This window comes from Cebus imitator, unplaced genomic scaffold, assembly GCF_001604975.1.
Source record: "Cebus imitator isolate Cc_AM_T3 unplaced genomic scaffold, Cebus_imitator-1.0 Scaffold97, whole genome shotgun sequence".
Classification (NCBI taxonomy): domain Eukaryota; kingdom Metazoa; phylum Chordata; class Mammalia; order Primates; family Cebidae; genus Cebus; species Cebus imitator.
In genome coordinates this window covers 6,247,363-6,270,351 of record NW_016107412.1, presented here as the reverse complement: position 1 = coordinate 6,270,351, position 22,989 = coordinate 6,247,363, and the positions used below count along the sequence as shown (strand labels likewise).

General features: G+C 38.0%; 2 protein-coding genes across 3 annotated transcripts in view; one reads left to right on the top strand and one right to left on the bottom strand.

Moving 5' to 3' along the window:
* PTEN (phosphatase and tensin homolog) overlaps positions 1–15,460 on the bottom strand; it is a 97,457-nt gene extending 81,997 nt beyond the window's left edge. Inside the window, exon 1 of one of the 2 annotated variants that reach the window (XM_017536375.1) lies at positions 14,353–15,460. In XM_017536375.1, coding sequence (XP_017391864.1) covers positions 14,353–14,431 — 79 coding nt within the window. In that variant the 5' untranslated portion in view covers positions 14,432–15,460. The remainder of the gene's footprint in view (positions 1–14,352) is intronic. The other variant, XM_037741284.1, reaches the window with a different exon arrangement.
* A 193-nt stretch (positions 15,461–15,653) lies between these two features.
* On the top strand, positions 15,654–18,665 carry KLLN (killin, p53 regulated DNA replication inhibitor). The gene is given in 3 exon segments (XM_037741285.1): positions 15,654–16,431; positions 16,433–16,877; positions 16,909–18,665. Coding segments are annotated over 3 exon segments (753 nt in total). The 5' UTR covers positions 15,654–16,401; the 3' UTR covers positions 17,187–18,665.
* The last annotated feature ends 4,324 nt before the right edge of the window (positions 18,666–22,989 follow it).

The following is a 22,989-nucleotide window of genomic DNA, read 5'->3' as shown; positions in this document are numbered from 1 at the left end:
GATATCAAGTCACTGATAATGTTAGCAATACTCGTATACCAAACAATTACCTTCTTCCCAGGTCTCTGGATGAATATGGTTTCCTGTTCCAGAACTCTGCTGCTGTTAAAATACATATACATACATACACACACACACACACACACACACACACACACACACCCTCTACAGTTTTGCTCTTGCTAAAAACATCTAAGACTGACCACTAATGACAAATCAAATAAAATACAGATATAAGTTACATATCAGCTTTCAAAAATATTAGTTCAATGACATGTGTCAGACATACTTGGCAACAGCATTATATTTGAACTAAGCCAAATGCTGTTAATTTTCTACAGCAAAATCACACACAAAAAAGCGTATGAAAGACTTTAAAAGTTAAAATTGTAATGCTGACCCAAAATTACCATAAAGTTCCTAAGAGAGTATCTTTAATACTCTAATCTTTACATTCAATGTTAGATTTATAAGTTGCTTTTGTAATATCATTCTGCTTATAAAAGCTATGCTTTTATCATTTATTTTGCCAGAGGTAATTAACCTAAAACAGGTTTTGGCTACTCTATAATTATGCAGAAAGACATAAGGCCACTAATTTTTACAGCAAAAAAGATATTCAAACAGGTAAGGTGCAGCAGATGTTGAGATATCAGTAGTTTGAAAAGAAAGATCTAGTAACATTTAATGTACATTCTCTCAAAATTAGCTGCATTTTGAAAAAAATAAGATTCCAAAATTTCCATATACATTAATTATGCAGACCTAACCATGAACTAAGTCACCAATATTCGAAACCTACTACATGTAAGGTACTCAGAAAACGAAGTTCTAATACAAATGTATCTCCGGCAAGGAAGTTTTCTTTTTCCAGTAAGCCAACTGCAAAACGTTTATATTTGCTAATAACAATCAAAATTTACCTTTCAAAGCCCTCAGAATTTGAATATTTAAAAGAGAACAGTTCCAAACAAGTGTGTGCTAGAATGCATCATTTTATATTTTGCTTTAATGTAATAAAATCAAGTCTCTTTATTTCTATACTGCAGCCCAGGAAATTGGTTGGAAATGACTTACTTTTTTTCCAACTGTCAAAAAACAGCTTTGCCTAAGAGCTGCAGAATTTTAGTCTGGAGAAAAACATAAACTATAAAGGTATGTGAATTATTAAATATGAAAGCAAACATATTGTCATTCATTACTGTATCAGTAAGAATCACAGAAGATTGTTCTAATGATTCCTATTCCTACTTAAGGTTATTTTAACTATATTAACTTTATAATCATACTTTTGACAATTCATAAATAGTGAATTATCAAAAAATCTAAAATTACATATACTAAACTACTAGTCAATCATATTTTAAATTTTAATAATATGTAATTTTAAAATATATTAACAGATTCAAGAGTAAGTCTGCATTGTTTGATTTGAATAGATAACACCCTTAGTTTTAATAAGCTACCTATAAATGCTTGTTATTGAAGGGGTATCATTTTATTACGAATCCAATTATTGTAAAAGGGGAAAAAGTACAATTATTATGATTAGCTGTAGAATTTTCTTATTTAAAGGACATACAAAAAATAGAAAATATTTACACTGAAACTTAAAAGAAAAAACTAATTAACTCAATAGTTTCAACCAGTAAATAAACTTTTTTTTTTTTTTTTTGAGACAGAGTTTCACTCTTGTTACCCAGGCTGGAGTGCAATGGCACGATCTCCGCTCACCGCAACCTCTGCCTCCCGGGTTCAGGCAATTCTCCTGCCTCAGCCTCCTGAGTAGCTGGGATTACAGGCACACGCCACCATGCCCAGCTAATTTTTTGTATTTTTAGTAGAGACGGGGTTTCACCATGTTGACCAGGATGGTCTCGATCTCTCAACCTCGTGATCCACCCGCCTCGGCCTCCCAAAGTGCTGGGATTACAGGCTTGAGCCACCGCGCCCGGCAGTAAACTTTTAAAACATGTAAGTTTAATATATGGGAAGATAAAAGTACTCATAGGTGGGAGGGATAGGAATAAAAACAAGGGACAGAAACACATAACACATCTTATACCCTTTAAATACTATTAAGTAAACAGAATAAGTAATGACTTTTAAACTTTTAATACTCGGGTAAAAATCTCACCTATATATTTGCCTCACTTAATGTAACAGATACAATTTATGTATACATGTCTACCCCAAAAGGCCCAAAAGGTATTTCTGTCATGCCCTACAATTCAGTTCTCACCAAAGTCTACAAACTGATTCTAGTAAACCAATCTACTTTCCTCACAGACATTAATCTAAAAATTGGCAAGATGTTTCTTGCAAAAAAAAAAAAAAATATATATATATATGCCACAAAGTTGCATTTGAAAATGCATATTCAAAAATCATATCTAAACTTAAATATTCTTTATTATGTTCATTTTGCGTAACAGATTTCTCAAGAAAATGTCAACATAATAAATAAAACAAGGTAGATTAAAATCAATCAGATTCTATAATATTAAGCCAAATACGCAATTTTAAAGACACAATTTGGTAAGACCAAATTCTGGTGGGTGAAAGTTAAAGAAACAACTTCTATAGTGGCTTAAAATGCAAGAGCAAAATTTTAAATAGGGAAGCTCATTTGCATACAGACAAGAATTAAGTTGTAGAAGATAAAGCAAAGAACAAAGAAAAATATTTAAACCAAATTTTAAAGAAACTCTTATTAAATCAGTTCTCTGATTGAGTTCTATAATACTGAATTCTTACATATCTCAACTTGTTAGGAAAAGTAGTTTAACAATATCAAAATCTTATATAATTTAAAATCTCAAGTTAAAACATGATGCCCAGTTAACTATCCAAAATATCTAGTTAAAAANAAAAAAAAAAAAAAAAAAAAAGCGAATGACTAAAAGCCAGACTTTTATTACACAATCTTTAGTTCTCAGCCAGTATCTGTATTTTAATAGCAAAATATAACTAACAGTGTTAACTATTAGGTTTCATTTTTGCAAAAGTTTAAAATTTGATATTAGTCTTTAGAAAAATCATAATTAGTAGATGATTCCAAAAACAGTGGTGTCAAAACCACTTATATCACTAAATTACCTTAACTTTTTCATACATTTCAGCAACAGATGGCAGGCCTTAGTTCTTGGACACTACACAATAATCACAATCTGTGTGACCTTTCAGTATTAAAAAAAAAAATCCAAATAGTATTAATAACTAGCACCTTAGCATATTTTACAGTATTATACATAATCATAACCACAATCTAGATATGTAAAACTGTATCATACTTTCAGTATACTATTTATTTTATATAAATTTTTTACAGCTAGTCCATGACAGATAGTCAGATGTAAGAGTGTTTTTTGGGTTGTCAAAAAGCATAAATGCATACACTCACAAACAAAATATTTTTGCCATCCCTGTTTTCATTAGCACCCCACAAGAAAGTACACCAAACCTAGATCAAAATTTCCTTATGTTTAAGAATCAAAACAATTTTACCTCATTTGGGAAAATGTTCCTCTAACAAGTAATTTGGCTTTTAATTAAAAAGAGAATAATTTGTTTCTACCTCAATATTTAAAATATTTTTTGTTCTAACTATATGAATAAATGAACACCACCTCACTAATAAAGAATTATAACTTAACTAATAAAGTTAAGATTGTTTCAGTATCTGACACTTAAAAATTGAATCTGATAAAACAAATGCAAAATTTGAACCACAAAAACTAGTACTGATTAAAAATGCAAATGAATAGCAAATTGATCAATTAATATCACTCTGATTACCTAGGTAACTGCAAATATTAACCATATCATTCAAAATATGCTTCAGGGAACAGAAACATCATTACAAGCCAATACCCCGTTTGATTAAAAAACAGAAAGCAATAATGTTATCACCACTTTACTATAAAAATGTTATTCAAATTACCTTCTATATCACTTTAATTTCAACACAATGTAATATTCTTACAAAAGAAAAACCAAATTGACAGATCAAATTCAGCTAAATTTTACTTTGTCTCACCTAAATAAGTAAAATATGCTTTCAATATTAAATACAAGTAGAGTTCCTGTAAATAATTCAGGGGAAAAAAGCTTCAACACTCTAACACTTCAGTTAATTTTTGTGTAACATTATGATTTCATGAATCAAAACCATGAAAATCTTCTCTAATATTTAGGTTATCTTAAATCCACTTTAAAAAACTCTGAAAATTTTAAAAAAATGGAAACAAGCTTAAAAAATGTATAAGTATAGGAAAGTAAATATTTCCAATGATTTCACCTTTTAAAATAATAAAGGCAACTACAAAGTGCTATGCAAATTGTTTTTTAAAAAGAACACCCTCTTAAGTTCACCATGAACTAGGTTTTAAAGTATGTGTAGATGAACAAAACTAGAAGCTAATATGAAAACATTAAGTTTTAGAGACGTAGGACAATGGGTGATTTTCAAAATTTTCTTTAGTCATGTTTTTATAAAAGAAATTTTCTTAAGTAAAAAAAGCACAAAGTTTTCATTCATACTGAAATAAACATCATAAGCCCTATCAACTAAATTGTAACAATGAGTACTATTTGTCTTAAATAACTGCTATCTCAAAATATCCCCTGTATTTCAAAAACAATTGTTAACAAACGTTATATTTCTTAAGAATTAAAAAAAAATGAAGGCCTTGACATTTTATTCTGCATTCAAAGTAAGAGGCAAGGCAAATTGTAAAATCATGCAAACAGAAAAAAAAAAATCACAGCAAACAATCTATTCCTAGAACACTTTCACAATTATGTTTGTCTGCCTTAAAAACAAAACAAAACCAAAAAATTCAGAATCCACTAAAGCTACTACCTTGGCATCTTTCCATCTCTGGGCTAACCTAAAACTCCATTCCTTTTTTTTTTTTTTTAAATTAAAAACTTCACTTTAATGCAAGTTTCTAATTTAGGTAACGCACTTTAATTCAACAGGATGGGCCTAGAAAACAATGCATCAGAACCTTACAGTCAGCCTTATTTTCTTTACCTAGAAATATTTGAGAAGTTTGTATAGCTTGTAGGAAATTTGCAATTTTACATCATACATATGACTTCATCATATCTGACTATAATAAAAGCAACTTTAGAATAAAAATGTATAAGGTTAAGAATGCAGTAAATAAGAAAATATTAGGAGAAAAGTAACTCCGAACAGTTCAACGACTACATAATTAAAGGAAAAAGGTTTACTTTAAAAACTACTAGCAATATATAAAAAAAAAAAAAATTAAACATCCTTCTGAATACTACATACAGTATTATACTTAAAAATGCTTACGGAAAACATCTTCAACCCTTTCTAGCAGAAGTTCAAAGCAACACTTTCACAATCAGCCAAAAAACAGATTGAGCCCTCTTCAAATAAACTTTTTTTGTTATTAGGGATACCTTCCGTGGACAAAGTTCTTATAGAATACTGGCCTAGCAGCAGTCAGAAAACCCAGATGTTAGGCCTAAACTCCATCACTGATTAGTAAATTGGCCTTCTTAAATACCACACCTGAGGACAAAGATACTGACTTTCATCAAATATTATACTTACTATGTACCAGACACTTTACACAGCGTTTTGGGCTAGATAACTCTTTGTTGAGGGGGAGGGGTCCTGTGGATGTTAAGCAGCATCACTGGCTTCAACCACCTAGCCAAGAGCACACTCTTATTATCCCAGCTGTGACCACCAAAACGTCTCCAGACAATCCTAAAAATCCTAGAGGTGAGAGGGGATCACCACCAGACAGCAACCAATACTCTAAAAAAAAACACCTTTTAACAAACCTAAAAACCACTGTATGAGTTTAGGATTTTTACCCCCAATTTGGAGTTGTCAAAACAGGGTTCACTAAGGTTAGGCTGTGTATCTTTTATTATATAACTGATAAGTGGCTGAGCAGGGATGTATATATTTTTATTTTTGAGACAGGGTCGTTCTCTGTTGCCCAGGCTGGAGTGCAGTGTCCCAATCACAGCTCAATGCAGCCTCAAACTCCCAGGCGCAGGTAATCCCACGTCAGCCTCCTGAGTAGCTGGGACTAACAGCATGCACTATAACGCCCAACTGATTTTTGTATTTTTTTTTTTTGTAGAGACAGGGTCTCCCTATGTTGCCTAAATTGGTCTCAAACTTCTGGACTCAAGCAATCTGCCAACGTTGGCCTCCCAGAGTACAGAAATTACAGGTGTGAGCCACCATGCTCAGCCTTGAGTAGCAATTTAATCTAGACTTTAGGTCTAGCCAACTCCCAATCTATTCTCCATTCCACCATACTGCCTTTCTAAACTCACTATTTATCTATAAAATCAGGATAACATTTTCCATGCAAAGCTACTTAGAGTTTACAGGTCAAATGAGATAATGCATGTATAAATTATATTAACCTAAAGAAGCATAACATGTTAAAGGTTTGCTTGGTAGGAGATAATGTTCATCAGTGGTCCTCAAAGTGTGATCCTCAGATCACCAGCATCAGTATCACTTGAAAACTTCTAAGAAAATAAAAATTTGCAGGTCCCAACCCAGACCTACTGAATCAGAAACTCTGGGGGTGGAGCAAACAATCCATAGTTTAATAGCCCTTCAGCTTATTTTAAGACACTGAAGTTTAAGAACCAGTGATGTAACATAATGGGAAAAAAACTGCACCAAGTGCTAAAAAAGCCCTGCACCCTTCTTCAGACTCAATCTTTCACTAGCCATTAACAAGATACTAATTCCACTACAGCTACAATTCCTAAGCTGCAAAAAAAAAAAGAAAGAAAANAAAGAAAGAAAGAAAGAAAGAAAGAAAGAAAGAAAGAAAGAAAGAAAGAAAGAAAGAAAGAGAGAGAGAGAGAAAGAAAGAATAACGCTCACTCTGTGCCTCTTAGGTGGCCTGTTATTCTTTGCAAAATTGAATAAGCTAATGATTAAGAAAGTGTTTTGTTAATCAAAAACCACGTAAGACAGTATCTGCTAGCTAATTCAGTATCTTTCATAAATGATTCTTTCAATGTGTACAATAAATTTTACAACATGGTCAAATTAAGCCTAGCAAAACACTGATTTTACCTTATGAAAATGAATAAATTAAAAAAAAACAAAAAACAGAAAAGCCCACACATTCCATTTTATCTGACAGTCAATGTAAAATAATTCATAATACACACTAAAAAAAGAAAAACCTAAAACAATCAAGCTTAATGACATCCCCCAAATTTCATTTTAAAAGTAGTTTTTACTTCTATCTAATTTAATATCTAATTACTTTAGAGTAACCAGACTACTCAAAAAGAAGTCTCACAAAGAGAAAATTTTAAACGGAAAAGAACCCTGCATTTTGAAATAAGCAAAAAGTTTGTAAAAACATGCATACGATATTTTTTAATCGTTCTAAAAATACATCTATTCAAGACAGCAATGCTGAGTTAAAAATAAATTTTAAAATGCATCTAATTAAGAGTACCTGATTCAAATCACAATGCATTTTATAATACCTTAAATAATTACATCCTCTTCAAAAGATCAAAAGTATTAAACAAATAAAATTCACAGAATACAACCTTTGCAATTACCAGTAGAGAACAGAGAACCTTATTGTACTTCAGCCTGAAAATCTACAAATATCAAAGGAAATAAAAGTCAAAGCTGTGGTTAAGTGCTCTAATATAAAATCAAGAGTAAGTTTTAGGTAGTGATACAAAGCAAAACATAGGTGGAAGGAGAGAGCTTGATTTAGAAAACTCAGCTGTGCTTATATGTCAAAATGCACAATTCAATTCTACAACCTAGACATAGACCAAAAATATAGCTAGTTTACAAAATACATAAAATGCATGAAAATCACATAATCAGACAGTCACATAGTACCAGACAGACTGTATTCACTCTGCAATATAAAACACGACAAAAAAAAAAAAAAAAAAAAAAAAAAAAAATCCACTCACTGGAAGTCAAGTGCTTCACTGCTAAGGGTGCTGTGGTACATCTGGGAATCAGTACAGGCAAAGAGAGAAAAAGAAAAAATGATCTTTATGTACACACAATGGCCTTTACTGGAGAGATCTTAAGCTTATTCCATCTTTCCCCATATTCAGTAAGAAAACATAAAGAAAAAAATCCTTTAGTTCTTTCTTCCCATGTCTTGGGCCTAAATTATATCGAGAATCCTGGCCAAACATGGAATTAGGACACAATAATAGAGAGACTGAATACTTTAAAAATTCCCATATTATGTTAATGTAGTACAAATTATATTAGTGTAAATTTTATTGTAATAAATGTAACGACATTCAGTTGCATGACTCCCTCAAGAAGCTGAAATTTTAAAAAGGAAATGCTAAGAAATATACCTCTACTGACCAAAGTTTACATAACTCATATTCATTAAGTTTATTATATTTGAGGCAGAGTTAACTTTATGTGAATAAAAATTATATTTAAGTTGACCTATCTTCAACACTAAATATAATTTAAGATCATAACAAAGTTTAAAAATTCTAATTCATTATGCTAATAGGAAGTTTTTGCCATTTGTATTTTAAAGCAAGTACTTTTTGATTAGCATGATTAACATTACTTTGGTCAACAGTCTGAGTAAGCAGAACTTTGTATTTCCCATTTACGATGAAACAGCAAAATCACAAACAAGTCATACTCACAGACTTCCTAAAAGAATACCCTTATTTTTAAAAAACACAACTTGAAACAATTAAAATCCTAATGTCCCAAACTGAGGAAATTCAATTACAATCACACACCATAAATGAAAATACAAATAATTTACCTACATATGTAACCTGAAATTACAATTTTTAAGAGCAGTAGCTACAATTTAAGTATTTACAATGTGGCAGGTACTATGCTAAATGAATTACTTATATTACCTCACTTACTATTCAAGATAAACTTATGTGGTAGGTTCCATTATCATCCTCATTTTACAGATAAAATAGATTGAGAAAATCTAAATAACCTACTCAAAAGGCAACCAGCTACTAAATGGAAGATCCAGGATTATAAGATAAGCAGTCTGGATCCAGAGCCACACTGCCTCCCTAAAATCTAAAATGAAACAATGTATACACTTAAAAGTATAGATAAATGTAATACTCAATATTGTAATGTAATTTAAAATAGATCTAAGTATATATAAAAATCATAAAACAGTATCCTCCAAGGTAATCTTTTTAAGAAATGAAAATTCATATTTTAATAGACATTAAGATAAAAGGTTTGCTAACTTTACGTACACATACACATACACACACAGAGAAATCAAAATTAGATTCACTATTCATATTTGAAGTGACTACTGATAATAATTATGTATATAATTACTTAAAATGTAATATGTAAACAGTCTTCTTTTTCACACTATGTAGAGATCAAGAATATTCTTTTGATGGCAGATAGAGCTACAATATCCATCTCTCACTATTCTCAACATCGGCCAGGCACAGTGGCTCAGCGCTTTGGGAGAATGAGGCAGGCAGATCACTTGAGGTCAGGAGTTCAAGACCCACCTGGCCAACATGGTAAAACCCTGACTCTACTAAAAGTACAAAAATTAGCCAGGCATGGTGGCATGCACCTGCAATCCCAGTTGCATGGGAGGCTGAGGCAGGAAAATCACCTGAACCTGGGAGCCAGAGGTTGCAGTGGGCTGAGATCCTGCTACTGCACTCCAGCCTGGGCAACAGAGCGAGACTCCAACTCAAAAAAAAAAAAAAAGAGTCCACCCATGTCCTAATGTTAACTGTTGCAAATGAAGAGTCTGCCTTAACTATACAGAACTAAAACTTCCCAAATAAAATTAATTCACCCATAAATTGTTGCTCTTATTAATATTTGCCAATACTTTTTTATTCCAGTGCAAATTATTTTAAAAGAATGAAACTACTAATACCTCTTCTGCAACCAATGAAAAAAATTCAAAAAATGAGGGGAAAGGTGAATAGTCAAGTCCAATATACTAATTTCACCTTTATCAACATATGAAAGTATTTTACATTAGTGAATGCATATATTCAATACTAAGAGAATCACCAACCATGGGCTAAAATACTTTTAACCACCTATGGAAGAATGTACATGTGGTAGTAATACACGCTATATAAAAGACAAGATTATCAGTTTGCTCAGCAATCCTTACCAATTTAAGGTTAGTCTAACCTCAACATTATTCTGATAGCAATTGCATTAATTTCAAAGCTACCAGATAGAAGCAATTGTAAAACAGAACTTACTGACCCCAATCTCACATATTTCCTAAGTCACTATCTTCAGAACAAATTCTAACATCTTTTCTTAATGAATTTGGACCGCAAAATGAATTCTTCAATGCTGACTTTGAAAATCAAGTTTAACAGAAAAAATGAAGAAAAAGGGAACAAAAGAACTAATGGGTTCTATATAATAAAACTTCAGAACTGTTTGTTGAACCAAATGGTTTCTACAGGGAAAACAATACATTTCTTAAGCTATGTTAATATTACATTTTCTGGAAGCTAAATCCTCATAGTATGGCAGAGGCCACACATTTCAATTAAGCAGAAAACTGTCATATGCATGCAACACTTCTACATTTCTCTTTACAAACTCTGAAGTCACACACAATATCAATAATAAAATTGATTTCCTAAGCTTTTGTCTTATTAAAAAGATTGAGATTAAAATTTAAAAATAGGACGTTTACTTCAAGTGAATTAATGATAAAACTCTGTGAACTGAATTTCCTATAACATACTCCTCCATTAAAAGCCACTGAAGTGATTACTTCAGAAGTGGCTTAAAATATTTTTTTTAAGTGTTACACTATCACCAAATGAACAAACAGCAAATGGAAGCAAATTTCAAAATAACCTAGAGAATAAGAATTGACTTCACTTCCAAAAAGCAATTTCATAACACTAATAAGTTTATATATTTTATGTAGTTATGAGAAAGCAGATCTACTGTTCCATACAAAAATTAAAATATCACCAGCTGCATTTCCCATGTTATTAAAAATAAAACTCTAAAAAGGTAATAAAGGAGCCTTTCTCTATTATCTTCTAAAACTAAATTTAAAATGAAGATGGTTATAGTTCACCATATTTTATTGTCTTTAATCATTTAGGATTTACTTAGTATATTTTAAGCAATGTAAATTTGCATTGATGACTATACTGCTGTGCAAACTTTTAACTTGACAGCAATAAAATTCCTTTTTCCTCATATAAACTGTACATTACTCCATTCAGTTGTGCTTTACTTTTGAATAAGCACCATGAAAAATGAAGCTTGTAAGTTAGGTGGTCCAGTCATGTTTTTCAGAAAACATAACTTAGCAGACACAAACAATGTAAAACAAATATTGTGAATAGAGTATTTTTTTTAAAACTCTCATGATTAATTTTGATAATCACTTACCTTCAGGTAATTTAGGTGACTTCAATAGTCACTGTACTCTATACAAGTTAAAAGCATTCCCTGTGAAAATTAATATTTGAAAAGATGCAAATCTATCAAACAATAAAAATACAACAGAAGCGTAAAGTTTCCACATACCCTAAATACACTAAATATTTCTATAGTCTCAAATTCAGCACTATATTGCAGACTAATGTTAAGTATAAAACCCTAGTAAGAAATTTTTAGAATTTAATTTTGTGATAATATTTTAAAACTGAATTATTGTCCTCAATTTTCCTTGACAGCATTTCCTTGGAGCCATTTCCTTGGAGAAATGGCTTCATTATTAATCTTTCTTTATCAGACAAAAATAGTCCAATCACTACTTTCATAAAGGAATTTAACACTTCACAGGTTAGTTGCTGAAACACATACTACAACCTGCCAAAGACAAAGTCTTGAATGATCATTTTAATCCCTTCCCACCCCAATAAATAGAAAAATACTAATGTGAAAACAAGCAAACCAAGTAGGTTGAAATATAAAAATTATTGGGAGTGCGAGTATCAAAAAAGCAAGCACTTCATTGACTTTCCTTACTGACTTTTTTTCATATCAACTTTGGGTTCAATAAAACCACAACTCTAGAAATTAAGTGTTATTAGTCATTTGATGCAGTATTTGATACTGCTTTCTATGCATATCATAACTAAAAGTACAGTTTTAGAGAAAGTTTTAAGTCACATAAATTTAATGTGTAGAGGCCCACATACTCTGAAATCAAAGAAAATGCCAATCACGTCACAGCTCATATGTAAGAACCTGGTAAAATAATTTTAAGGTCTTAATAACCCAGATAATTTTAAATCAAGTGAGAAAAGTAATACTTTAAATGCCGAAAGAAATCTGTCTCCCAGACAGCATTCTAGTAATTTCTTTAGAGACTTTTTAAAGTTACATAAACATTTCATTTTTTGTTCCTATATATTTGAATGACTGTCAGTAATCCCTGCTGATAGAAGACTGCTTTGGAAGTCACAAAAGAATTTTTTCCATAATTATCTTCTGGGCAAGCGGGTCCAGTTCAGCCTTAGTAACATTTTCAATTAATGCAGACTTCAAACTTTGCAAACACTTTTTTAAAATATCACTTTTGACTTAACAGAAAACTAAGTTTTGGGAAGCTACTTCTTTAGTAAGTTTTATATTCATTTCAAAACAAAAACTTGGGCAAAATTAACTGTGCACATTTATATGCAGCTAACATAATCCAACGGAATAAAACCTCTCCCGATATAAAACATTTTCTTAAAAAAAAAAAATCTTCCCCACAATTTTTAGCAGGACATATAGACACTGTACTGTCACTCTACCTTTAAACAAAATGCAACTGATGTTTGCTAAGAAATAGCTTTTATTAAAAGTACTCTGCTAGTACTTATGCAATTACATAATTTTAGCTAAATATTGTCCACCGCCACAATTCCTATGACCAAATTAACATTACCAAATTTTAGGCCTTGACAGAGCCTAAATGCTTCAGTCACTTCAGACCAATAACTTAATCCTGTTTTCACATACCTTATACACTGGCCTACCAATAGCTCTCAATTCCTGTCAATACCTTCCATTCTGCAAAAACAGGGCTCCATCCCCATCCTTAATGAAAATCAGTCTGTTTTACCTGAAACAGCAAAGATTAATGCTTTTCAACAACCACTAACTTTTGAAGCCCGAAGGCCTAACTTTTAGACACCTAAAGCTATACGCTGTTAAAATTCTTGGGCTTCTGTCTTATTCAACAAGCTGACTCAGTAAATTTAACACACTGTATAAAAAAGCTAATATATCTACAATCTAAAGCTGGAGTAAACCCCTCTTACCGGCATTTTTGGGTATTAGCTGGTAAAATACACTTGACATTCTACACAAATCACTAAAATTAACAATACCAAAAAGTGTCAGAGGACCTGAAACCTAAAAATTAAGGTGAGCAGCAATTCTAGCATAACAACAATACTTAAAATTTCAAGCATGAACTGAAGTTTTAACTCTGCAATCTTCACTTGCTACACACAATACCCTTGAACCTACACGACATTGTCATCTGGGATCAAAAACTACTCAATCTCCATTCTATGTCTATGACAAGAGCACCGACCATTAAATGCTACTGAAGTGAAAATTTCAAGCCCTATCCTACATCACCCCATAGGGAGAGAAAAAGGTAAATATAACAAAGATCTAGTAAGAACGCCTTATAAGGTATATTATGGCACTATTGATTTCAAACCACAAAACTTCTAAATACAGTTCAAAGTTGTAAGTAACTTAAGTTTAAACATTAACAAAACTTTTTGCCCTCAATGTGCACCATATATACTGAAAATGATTCTGCTTCTAAAGTTATGCAAATCAGTCATATTTTAAAAGAATCTATGAATGCAACCCAGGAAACTAAAACAATCACTGCAAGATTCTGATGCAATATGCGTACGTGCAACACTAATTTTCATTTTATTCTCATCTATACCCTTGATCTAGGGCCTAAGCCAAGATTTAATCGAAATATGCTCAACCTCAAAGAGTCTACTTTTTTGTTCATTTAGGAGACCGATTACCAAGCTCGCTAATCCACTAACAGTGTACTGTATTCTGTATTAACGGACAATAGCCCTCAGGAAGAGACCACATAGATAGCCTAAGAAAGCAATCGGTGCCTTGACACTTGCAACCAGTCAAGAGTTCCGTCCAGCCGAACACACCCTAGGTTGAATACACAGAAGAGAAACACAAAATATATGACCTAACAACCTGACCAGGATTAAATGTTATAGTCACCCAAACTACGGACATTTTCGCATCCGTCTACTCCCACGTTCTAAGAGAGTGACAGAAAGGCAAAGAGGAGCAGCCGCAGAAATGGATACAGGTCAAGTCTAAGTCGAATCCATCCTCCTGATATCTCCTTTTGTTTCTGCTAACGATCTCTTTGATGATGGCTGTCATGTCTGGGAGCCTGTGGCTGAAGAAAAAGGAGGAGAGAGATGGCAGAAGCTGCTGGTGGCGGGGCTTCTTCTGCAGGATGGAAATGGCTCTGGACTTGGCGGTAGCTGATGCCCCTCGCTCTGCTGCCGCTTGGCTCTGGACCGCAGCCGGGTAATGGCTGCTGCGACGGCTGCTGGATGGTTGCAGCGACTGGGCCTGCTTCTCCTCAGCAGCCAGAGGCCTGGCAGCGGCGGCAGCGGAATGGGGAGAAGACGAATAATCCTCGGAACGGCTGCCTCCTCCGGCGGCCTCCGGAGCCCGGGCCACGGGGGGTGCGGCGGCGGCGGAGGGGAGGTTTAAAACCGGCCCGGGTCCCTGGATGTGCCGCCGCCGCCGCCGCCGTGTTGGAGGCAGTAGAAGGGGAGAGACCAACTCTCCGGCGTTCCCAGCCCTGGAAATGGTGACAGGCGACTCAGACCCCCTCCTTGGAGCTGCGGCCGCCGCCGCCGCCGCCGCCGCCGCCGCTTTTCCCCCCCGCTCCAGGAGCGGGAGGTGCCGCCGCCGCCGCGCCTCAGCCGGCTCCCGCCCGAGCCCACGGCTTCCACCTTCCCTTTCAGGAGAAGCCGAGGAAGAGGCTGCACAGTTAGAAGAGACGAAGAGGAGGCGAGAAACGCCGCCGCTGCCGCCGCCGCAGGCCGGCCAGCTCCCCGAGGGCGCTGCCCCCGCGGCTGCTCACAGGCGCTGAGAGGGGCTCCGGGCCGCGGCCGCCGCCGTCTCTCATCTCCCTCGCCTGAGCCCGGCCTCGCCTCACAGCGGCTCAACTCTCAAACTTCCATCATGGCTGCAGCTTCCGAGGGGAGAGAACTGAGCGCAACCGCGTCCGGGCGCCCGAGCCCGTATCCTGCCGCAGTGCACAAAGAGTCCCGCCACATCACCGTCCGCCGGCCTGCCCGCCCCCTCCGCCTGCCGCGCCGGGAGACCGGGCGCCTCCGGACACCGAGGGGAGGCGGGTGGCGAGCGAGAGGCCGACGGGACCGCGCCGGGGGAGGGAAAGGCACGACCGGGGCGGTCGGAGGGGGCAGGAGCTGTAGCTCCAGGTGCGTGCGCAGAGCCCCCAAGCCGCAGGCTCTACTGAGCATGCCCAGTGTGGCTGCCAGGGGCTAGCTCTGGTCCGTTCCCAGCCGCCCGCCTGCAGCTGCACTTGCCGAAGCTGCTTTTGCAGCAATGCTAGGCGAGGATAACGAGCTAAACCTCGGCGTCTGCCCAGAAACGCAGCCGGAGGCAGGGTAGGCTGTTGCGGGGCGGGGGAGGAGGACTGATGATGGAAGCTGAGATGGGTGCGTAGAGCAGTGTCACTGACTCGAGTCTGAGGTTACCTGTGCATAGGTGGAAAGGACCAGGTGGCCACACTAGTCAGTGTATAGGGAAATGCAGAATACCCTCCCCCCTGCCTCTGCCCCTGGACTTCCGCGGCGTGACCTGCATTCGCTCACTCCTTTTGCACCACTGTCGGATCACAATCGTTCGGAGAGATTTGACTGTAGTAGTCTTTGCCTAGAGATCTCCCTTCCCCCCCCCCGACCCTGTGTCCTCAAGGTGTCAGTCTTAGCATAAAGAGCAACCTGCTATTGTGTCTCCACTGTGTGTAACCTCATCTGGCTCCCTTGCAGCGCCCCACCTCTCGCTTCCCCCGGTAACTGCTCGTTTGCCCTAAAAATGAAAGCTCTCAGCCGACCGTGCTGAACGTGAACACATCGCCCCTTGAATTTCCACGGCCCAAAGGGCACCTATTTAAATGAACTGCACGGGGATCCCCGTCAGTGGGACGCACCCCGCAGCCCTCTCCTGAGCCCGCTCCGGTGCTCCCAGGATAGTCGAGCATCTCTCCCCACCAGGCAGACTCCAACGCAGTTCGCCGCGTCGGAGTCTAGCTCGGTCCTTAGAGACCACCTAGCCCCGCCCCTCCTTGGCTGCCGTGAAAACCCGGCAGGATGGATCGCCCGGGGCCAGGCTCCACGCGCCCCCGGACGGACCGTGCACGTTTGGGGTTACCGGGCCGAGTAGAAAGTACGGAACGGTAAGAAGCTGCAACCCAGGGAGTGGGCGGAGCGAGGAGACCTAGGAGGGTTCAAAAGGAGGTGGAAGGATACGCGGGCCACAGTCGGAACTACTTTTCGAAGGAGGTCACGTGTGTTCCTAGTTGGGGAACTTTCCAAATTCCCACTCCCCAGTGATACCTCCGGAGGCAACTACTCTTCCTTTGCTCGGGGTCCTCTCGCCTGGTGCAGGCAGCGGGAGCCCAGCCTTTCCCTCGCCGCGGCGGAAACAGGGGTTCGGACTAGCCTCCCGAAGAAGCGCTGTCGGGGCTGGCACTTGGGGAGCTGGTTACACAAGCACCCACATACAAACACGTGCCCCCTGCCTCCCGCCTGCTGGCTGCCGCCGATTCTTACGGAACGCGGGGAGAATCTCCAAGCTGGTCCCTTGCCTGCTACCCTAAGTCCCCAAGCTGGTCCCTTGCCTGCTACTCCTTGCCTGCTACCCTAAGAGCAAGCCAAATGACCGAGACCTGAGACTCTTTGCTCTAGGTCGACCTACACTGCACCTTCCCAAACGTGGGAAAAGGAGCTGGGCGCTAGGGGTCTCGGTCCTCTGCCTGGCTGATGCCCTGCCCCTTAGGACAAACCCTTTGCTTCTGTGCTCGCGGGTATCTCCTGCTGCGGCCCGGAGCTTGCATTCTCCGATGTTGCAACAGACGTCCAGTCATTACCCCTGAGCTGGTGAGCGCGCCCCACCTACTGTAGACTCAGCTAAGTGACTTATCTGGTCTGAGAACCTACTCCATGGCGGTCAGCCCAGAACAAACCTGTCAAGTCTGCTTACAGCCCCGATTGGACTGACCTGTCGCCGTGAAAGAGCTGGTTCAAAAATGCTGAGAATTGGATCGCACTCATTTTACCTCGCACCGCACCAGTCAAGGACTACAAAGCAAGTAGTCGCTTAAAGACAATGAGCATCAACACCAGTCTAGGATTTTATTGTTTTTTCATTTCCCTTAGGAAGCAGAACTCCAAACGACAATGTGAGTCATAAAATATCTAACGAGACCTAGGTTGAAGAACAGAATTGTTTTTCAAAATTTGAGAGAATGCAAATCAATCTGCATGTGTGTTCAGTAATTGTGAGTAGGTGCCTAGGAAAGTCTGAAGAGGATTTATGCTGTATTTGAGAAAGAGGACTGTATAATGTGCACGCAGTAGTTGCAGGCAACCTCTGAAAACTAGACACCCCAAGAGATCTAGCGCAGAAGGCCATAGGCCATTACCTAACTCCGGGACTACTAATTAAACCTGGACCATTTACAGTGTTCTTAGAGATCTGTGAGGCTCCATAAAACTTTGCACTTATATACAGCATTTAAGATAGCTCTGCAGGAGTTCACAACCTGCTGAAGCTTCGGGGTTGATATTTATCGAAGGTCGGTTTTGTGCATAGTTTTGGTCAGCTTGGGAAAGCCAAGGACCACAGTGAAAAAGGAAATGGAAAGCAACCAGAAAAGAATAAGAGAAAGGCCTCTAGTTGGTTTCCAAAGATGCAGATTCTGTCCACACAGCCTAGAGTGAACTACAGATTTCATTATTTTACAAATAACCAAGGATAAGGAGTTCATGATGTCTAGGTGTTCTACTAGATTGCATGGTAAAAAACAGAGCTGTGCTTATCAACTAGCGTGTGGTAGAAAAAGGGGAAATGAAGACGAACCTTTAAAAGGGGAGTAGATTAGGGAAGGGTAAAATGTCTCACATTTGTTTCTCAGGTTGCTGATCTTGTCCCCAGAGTCCCTGTTATTAGCTTTGCCCTACCCTGCCTCTCCCCTCAAGCCTACCCTAAGTGACAATTAGTATCACAGCATTTGAGAACCTCTGAAATCTGCTTTCATGGAAGAAAATGAAACAAGGTGTATTCCTATTCCTGGTGTGAGAGGATCCTCTTCAATTCCATGGCAGAGTTACTCTGGAGCAGAGAGGATCTGTATCACCAGCACTAAAGTGCTGGAATATGAGACTATCCTATAAGTGTTTCCATCTGGCTAAAGAAAAAAATGGGAAATGGTTTGCTGCTTCTGTAAACATCAGGTCCCTCTATTTCTCTCTAGTGGTATATGAAAGGATCATCAATGTTGGCAGATATTTGGCCATCCTGACAGCAACATCAGGTGGTTATTAGAAGTTGCTGAATAAAATCCTCCTCCTGTACCTAGTGTTGTTTCTGAAAGAAATACTGATGCATCCTTTTCCAATTTTTTTGTTTTTCTTTACCTTTCTCCCTAAATGGCTGGCTCTATCTAAAGTAAAGAAAGTTTCAAAAATACATATATTTTTAAGTTCAATTGAAAATACCTGCTTGGCTGTACAGATATTACAATACACTGGTCTCCAAGCACTTCAGTCCTTTACCTGTCTGGATTCAGAACCAGAATGCCACAGTGAGAAGCAGAAGCTTGTAACAAAGGGAGAATTATATAAAGCTTCAGGCTGACTATGTAGAATAATTAGTGAGCATGATAAACCAGCTTTAATTACAGTTTCTAACAGCTGATTCCAAAACTTTATTTTTACTAAGCCAAAATAATGTCCAAATAAACTTTCTTATTTTATTTGGTAAGCGAAATCACCAGCAACTTGATGTGGATGATATAAATACTTGATGTGCTCTTTGCAGGTCCTCTGCTAAAATGTCTTTTGTGTAAACACTCTGATTGTTATAGTGCGTTTCTCATCTCCCACACTCTGACCTTTCAAAAAGGGATCTAAATGGCTTTAATTTTTAAATAATCTCTATTTCTGTTTACTGTTTTCTAAATAATACAGAATATAAAAATATAATAATCATTGGATTGAATTTAAACCCATTCTGCCAAGGGTCTTGGCAGAGGTTTTCCCTTCATTTCATTTATCCTAATAACAAACATTATTGTTATTTCAATAAGGATAATTTTCTGAAGACATTCTCCAAAAGGCACTACTGTGGGTCATACAAGGAACTACATTCTAAAAGAGAATTTTCCATTATTGTCTACAAGCTTCCCATGTCCCAAATCTCTCCTGAAGCTATTTCAGATGGCACGGTGTCATCTTTCACATCTTATTAGAGAGATGTGCTGTATGAAATCATCATTCTCAGAAAAATAAGGGTTTAGTTGGTTGCTCCTGAGAACCACAGAGCAGACCAAGGAATCACTGTGTCCAAGTGACATTCAGAAATTTTGTCTTGGACCATGGAGCAATGAAAATAAAAAATACCTAACATGACAAGACAGCTTTGACTGTATTAGTCTCCAAGCTAACATTGGCTACCAGCTATTCTACTTGGTCTCCCTAATACTAACTAACTCTAGCCATGTGGAACACATAGCTTGCTTTTCAGACCTTCCAATAGTAGTAAAAGGTAATTCCCATATACCAGCAAATATTGGGACACCTACCAGGTGCTTCATAGAATAGCCCAGAAATTTTTTTTTTTTTTGAGATGGAGTCTCTCTTCGTCCCTCATGATCTCAGCTCACTGCAACTTCTGCAGAATAGCCCAAATTTGTCTAGTAGAGGGACACTGAGAAGGAGCCAAGACCTTGCTCTGCCTAACTCCTACAATTTTCCTCTTCAAAACATCCTTCTGGCCTCTGAGGCATCACAACAAAAGCACCTTTTTCAAAGAGAAAATGCATGGGAGAAATAGCCCTGAACCATGAAAAAAGGCAGACTTATAGCTTATCTACTTTTTCTTTACTTCTTTTCCCTTATTAAGACTCCACACTACATTTAAAGAATCTTTTTTGTCCATCCTCTTGAGGGTAGGGGATATTATCTTGATTCATTTATTTAATGATTTAATCAACAAATATTTGGGAGCCAATTATGTGGCAGTACTATTCTAAGCTCTATGGACAGAGCAGTGACTACTATGGCATATAGTGTTCACCATCATGGAATTTAGTCTGCATTGACAACTTGACTTCTTTGGCTGACATTGTTACAACCTCTTCCCGGGCCACAGAGAAAAGGTAAAGCAATAAAAAATACCCTGACATTTGATAATTGTTTTGTTTTGTTTTTGAGACAGAATCTCACTCCGTTGCCCAGGCTGGAGTGCAGTGGCATGATCTCAGCTCACTGCAATCTTCCTCTTCAGCCTCTCGAGTAGCTGGGATGACAGGCATGTGCCACCATGCCTGGCTAATTTTTTGTATGGTTAGTAGGGATGGGTTTTTGCCATGTTGGCCAGGCTGATCTTGAACTCCTGGCCTCAAGGGATCCTCCTGCCTCTGCTTCCCAAAGTGCTGAAATTACAGGCATGAGCCACTGCGCCTGGCTGGATAATTGTTTTCTGTTATCTACTGCTGCAGAAAAAATTACCTTAAAATTTTCTGCTGTCTTCCTCTTGGGATGCAGTCACTGTGTAAAGAATCTTGGGCCACTGAATGATGAGCAACCACAGCAAGAAAGAAGTTCCTAACCATTTTAGCCACTTTAACTGAGATCCCAGACATGTCGGAAGCCATCTTGGACATTCCAGACCCAGCCAGACTCATCCCTGAATAAAGCACATATCTGACCCAAACTGTTATCATGGGGGCCACTTAAAACAGTGGCTCAAAACAATTACCACCATTTATTTTCTCACAATTCTGCAACTGGGGAAGGCCACAGCTGGACAGGTTGGCTCCCCCATGACATCAGTTAGGGTCAGACGTGCTTTACTCAGCAGTGAATTTGCCTGGGTCTGGAATATCCAAGATGGCTTCCCGCATGCTTGGGACCTCAGCTGGAGTAGCTAAAAATGGTTAGGAGCCTCCTTTCTTGGTGTGGTTGCTCATTATTCAGTGGTCCAGCCCAACCTTCTTTACACGGTACGTGGATCCCAAGAAGAATACAGCAGAAACTAGAGGGTCTCTTAAATCCTGGGTTCAGAAGTCCCAGAATGTCACTTCTACTGCATTCTCTTGGCCAAGCAAGTCACAAGGACAGCCCAGATTCAAAAGGAAAGGAAAGAGACTCTATTCTTTGATGGAAGTAGTGGCTGGGATAAAAGAAATTGTTGCCAGGCAATTTGGGCAACAGTCTGTCATAATCCATCCTCCAGGTACAACAGTATCCGTATGCACATATATGGACACACAGACACACACACACACACACACACACCACACACACCCATACAGAATACACTCACTCCCTTTCTCCAAAACTATCATTCTGTATAGTATCTGTGTTAAGGTTCAGGATTTAGTAATACTAGACCCAGATGTGGATGAGGCATTTCAGATGCAGCTTCTCTTCATCTGGAGTCCTGTTAACTAAAAGACAAGTTACATATACAACATACAATGCTGAAAAAGGGATAGGATAACTGCAGTAGACAAGCTTGTTTGAAAATGGGAAAAATGGAAAGCATATAGCAGTCATTAGTTCATAGCAATTCTGAAATCCAGCCAAGCACTGTCACCGGTCCTCTGCGGATCAAGTTTTCCATTACTGCCTAGGTTGGCCTCCCTCAGAATAGTTTCCCAATGCAGTGTTCTCAATAGCTCTTAGCTCCACCCTCTGGGGTCTAGACTAGGACCTCTGAATCAATTTTCCTTTTTCATAAGAAACTGCCTTCCTTTTACAGTTGAATAACTCTCTCAGCCTGCTTCCTTCCCATAGAAAGTTGGGGGCTTGGAAGCTTTTTTTATTTTGAACTGTGTCTTCCTTAGTCCAAGCTAGTGTAGTTTTAGCCATGTAACTCTATAGTTTTGTGACTCTTATTGGAGTTCACTTTTTGCCCACAAAGCAACATCTATAATTCTTTCAAAAACAAACCTCTCTGCCTACAGTCCTAGCACTTTGGGAGGCCAAGATGGGAGGCCAGCAGTTTGAGACCAGTCTAAGAAACATAGTGAGACACTGTCTCTGAAAAAAATTAAAAATTAAAATTAAAAAAAACCTCTCTCTACTGTGGACTTGTAGAGGTGGCTACTGTAGGACAGCCCTTAAGATTCTTAGAAGACCTTTTATGTAGATGTGAGACAGTATCTTAAATATTTTAGAGGTCTTGGCACCTTGATAGGATCTTTACCTTGAGGCCAATTCTACAGGCAGGGCCTTGAGGCCATTTCTTACTTTAAGAGTCTTTCTGGCATAAAGAGACTCTGCTTAAAAATGAAATAGTTCCTTTTTTAACACATCTCTGTTTCTAGTGATATCATCATACATCACTTGTGTATCCTTGTACATCCCTAAAAGAAGCAAACTGACACTGAACATTCAGCCTGAATGTTGCCAAATCCACAAGTTTATTAGGTACACTCTCTGTCTTCTATGTTTTACCATACATTGGGTTTTCAAACATTTTGCTGCTACTAACATGATTTTTCCAACCTTCAATAGCTATTTTCTCACTGCTCTTATACAGCCTCTATTACGAGTCTTTTCCCCAGACTAAGGAGACATATCAACTAAGTTCAAGCGTGGGAACCTGGCTTAAATCTTGGAACAGAAAAAGAACATCACTAGAAAAACAAGTGAATTTCATATAAGGTT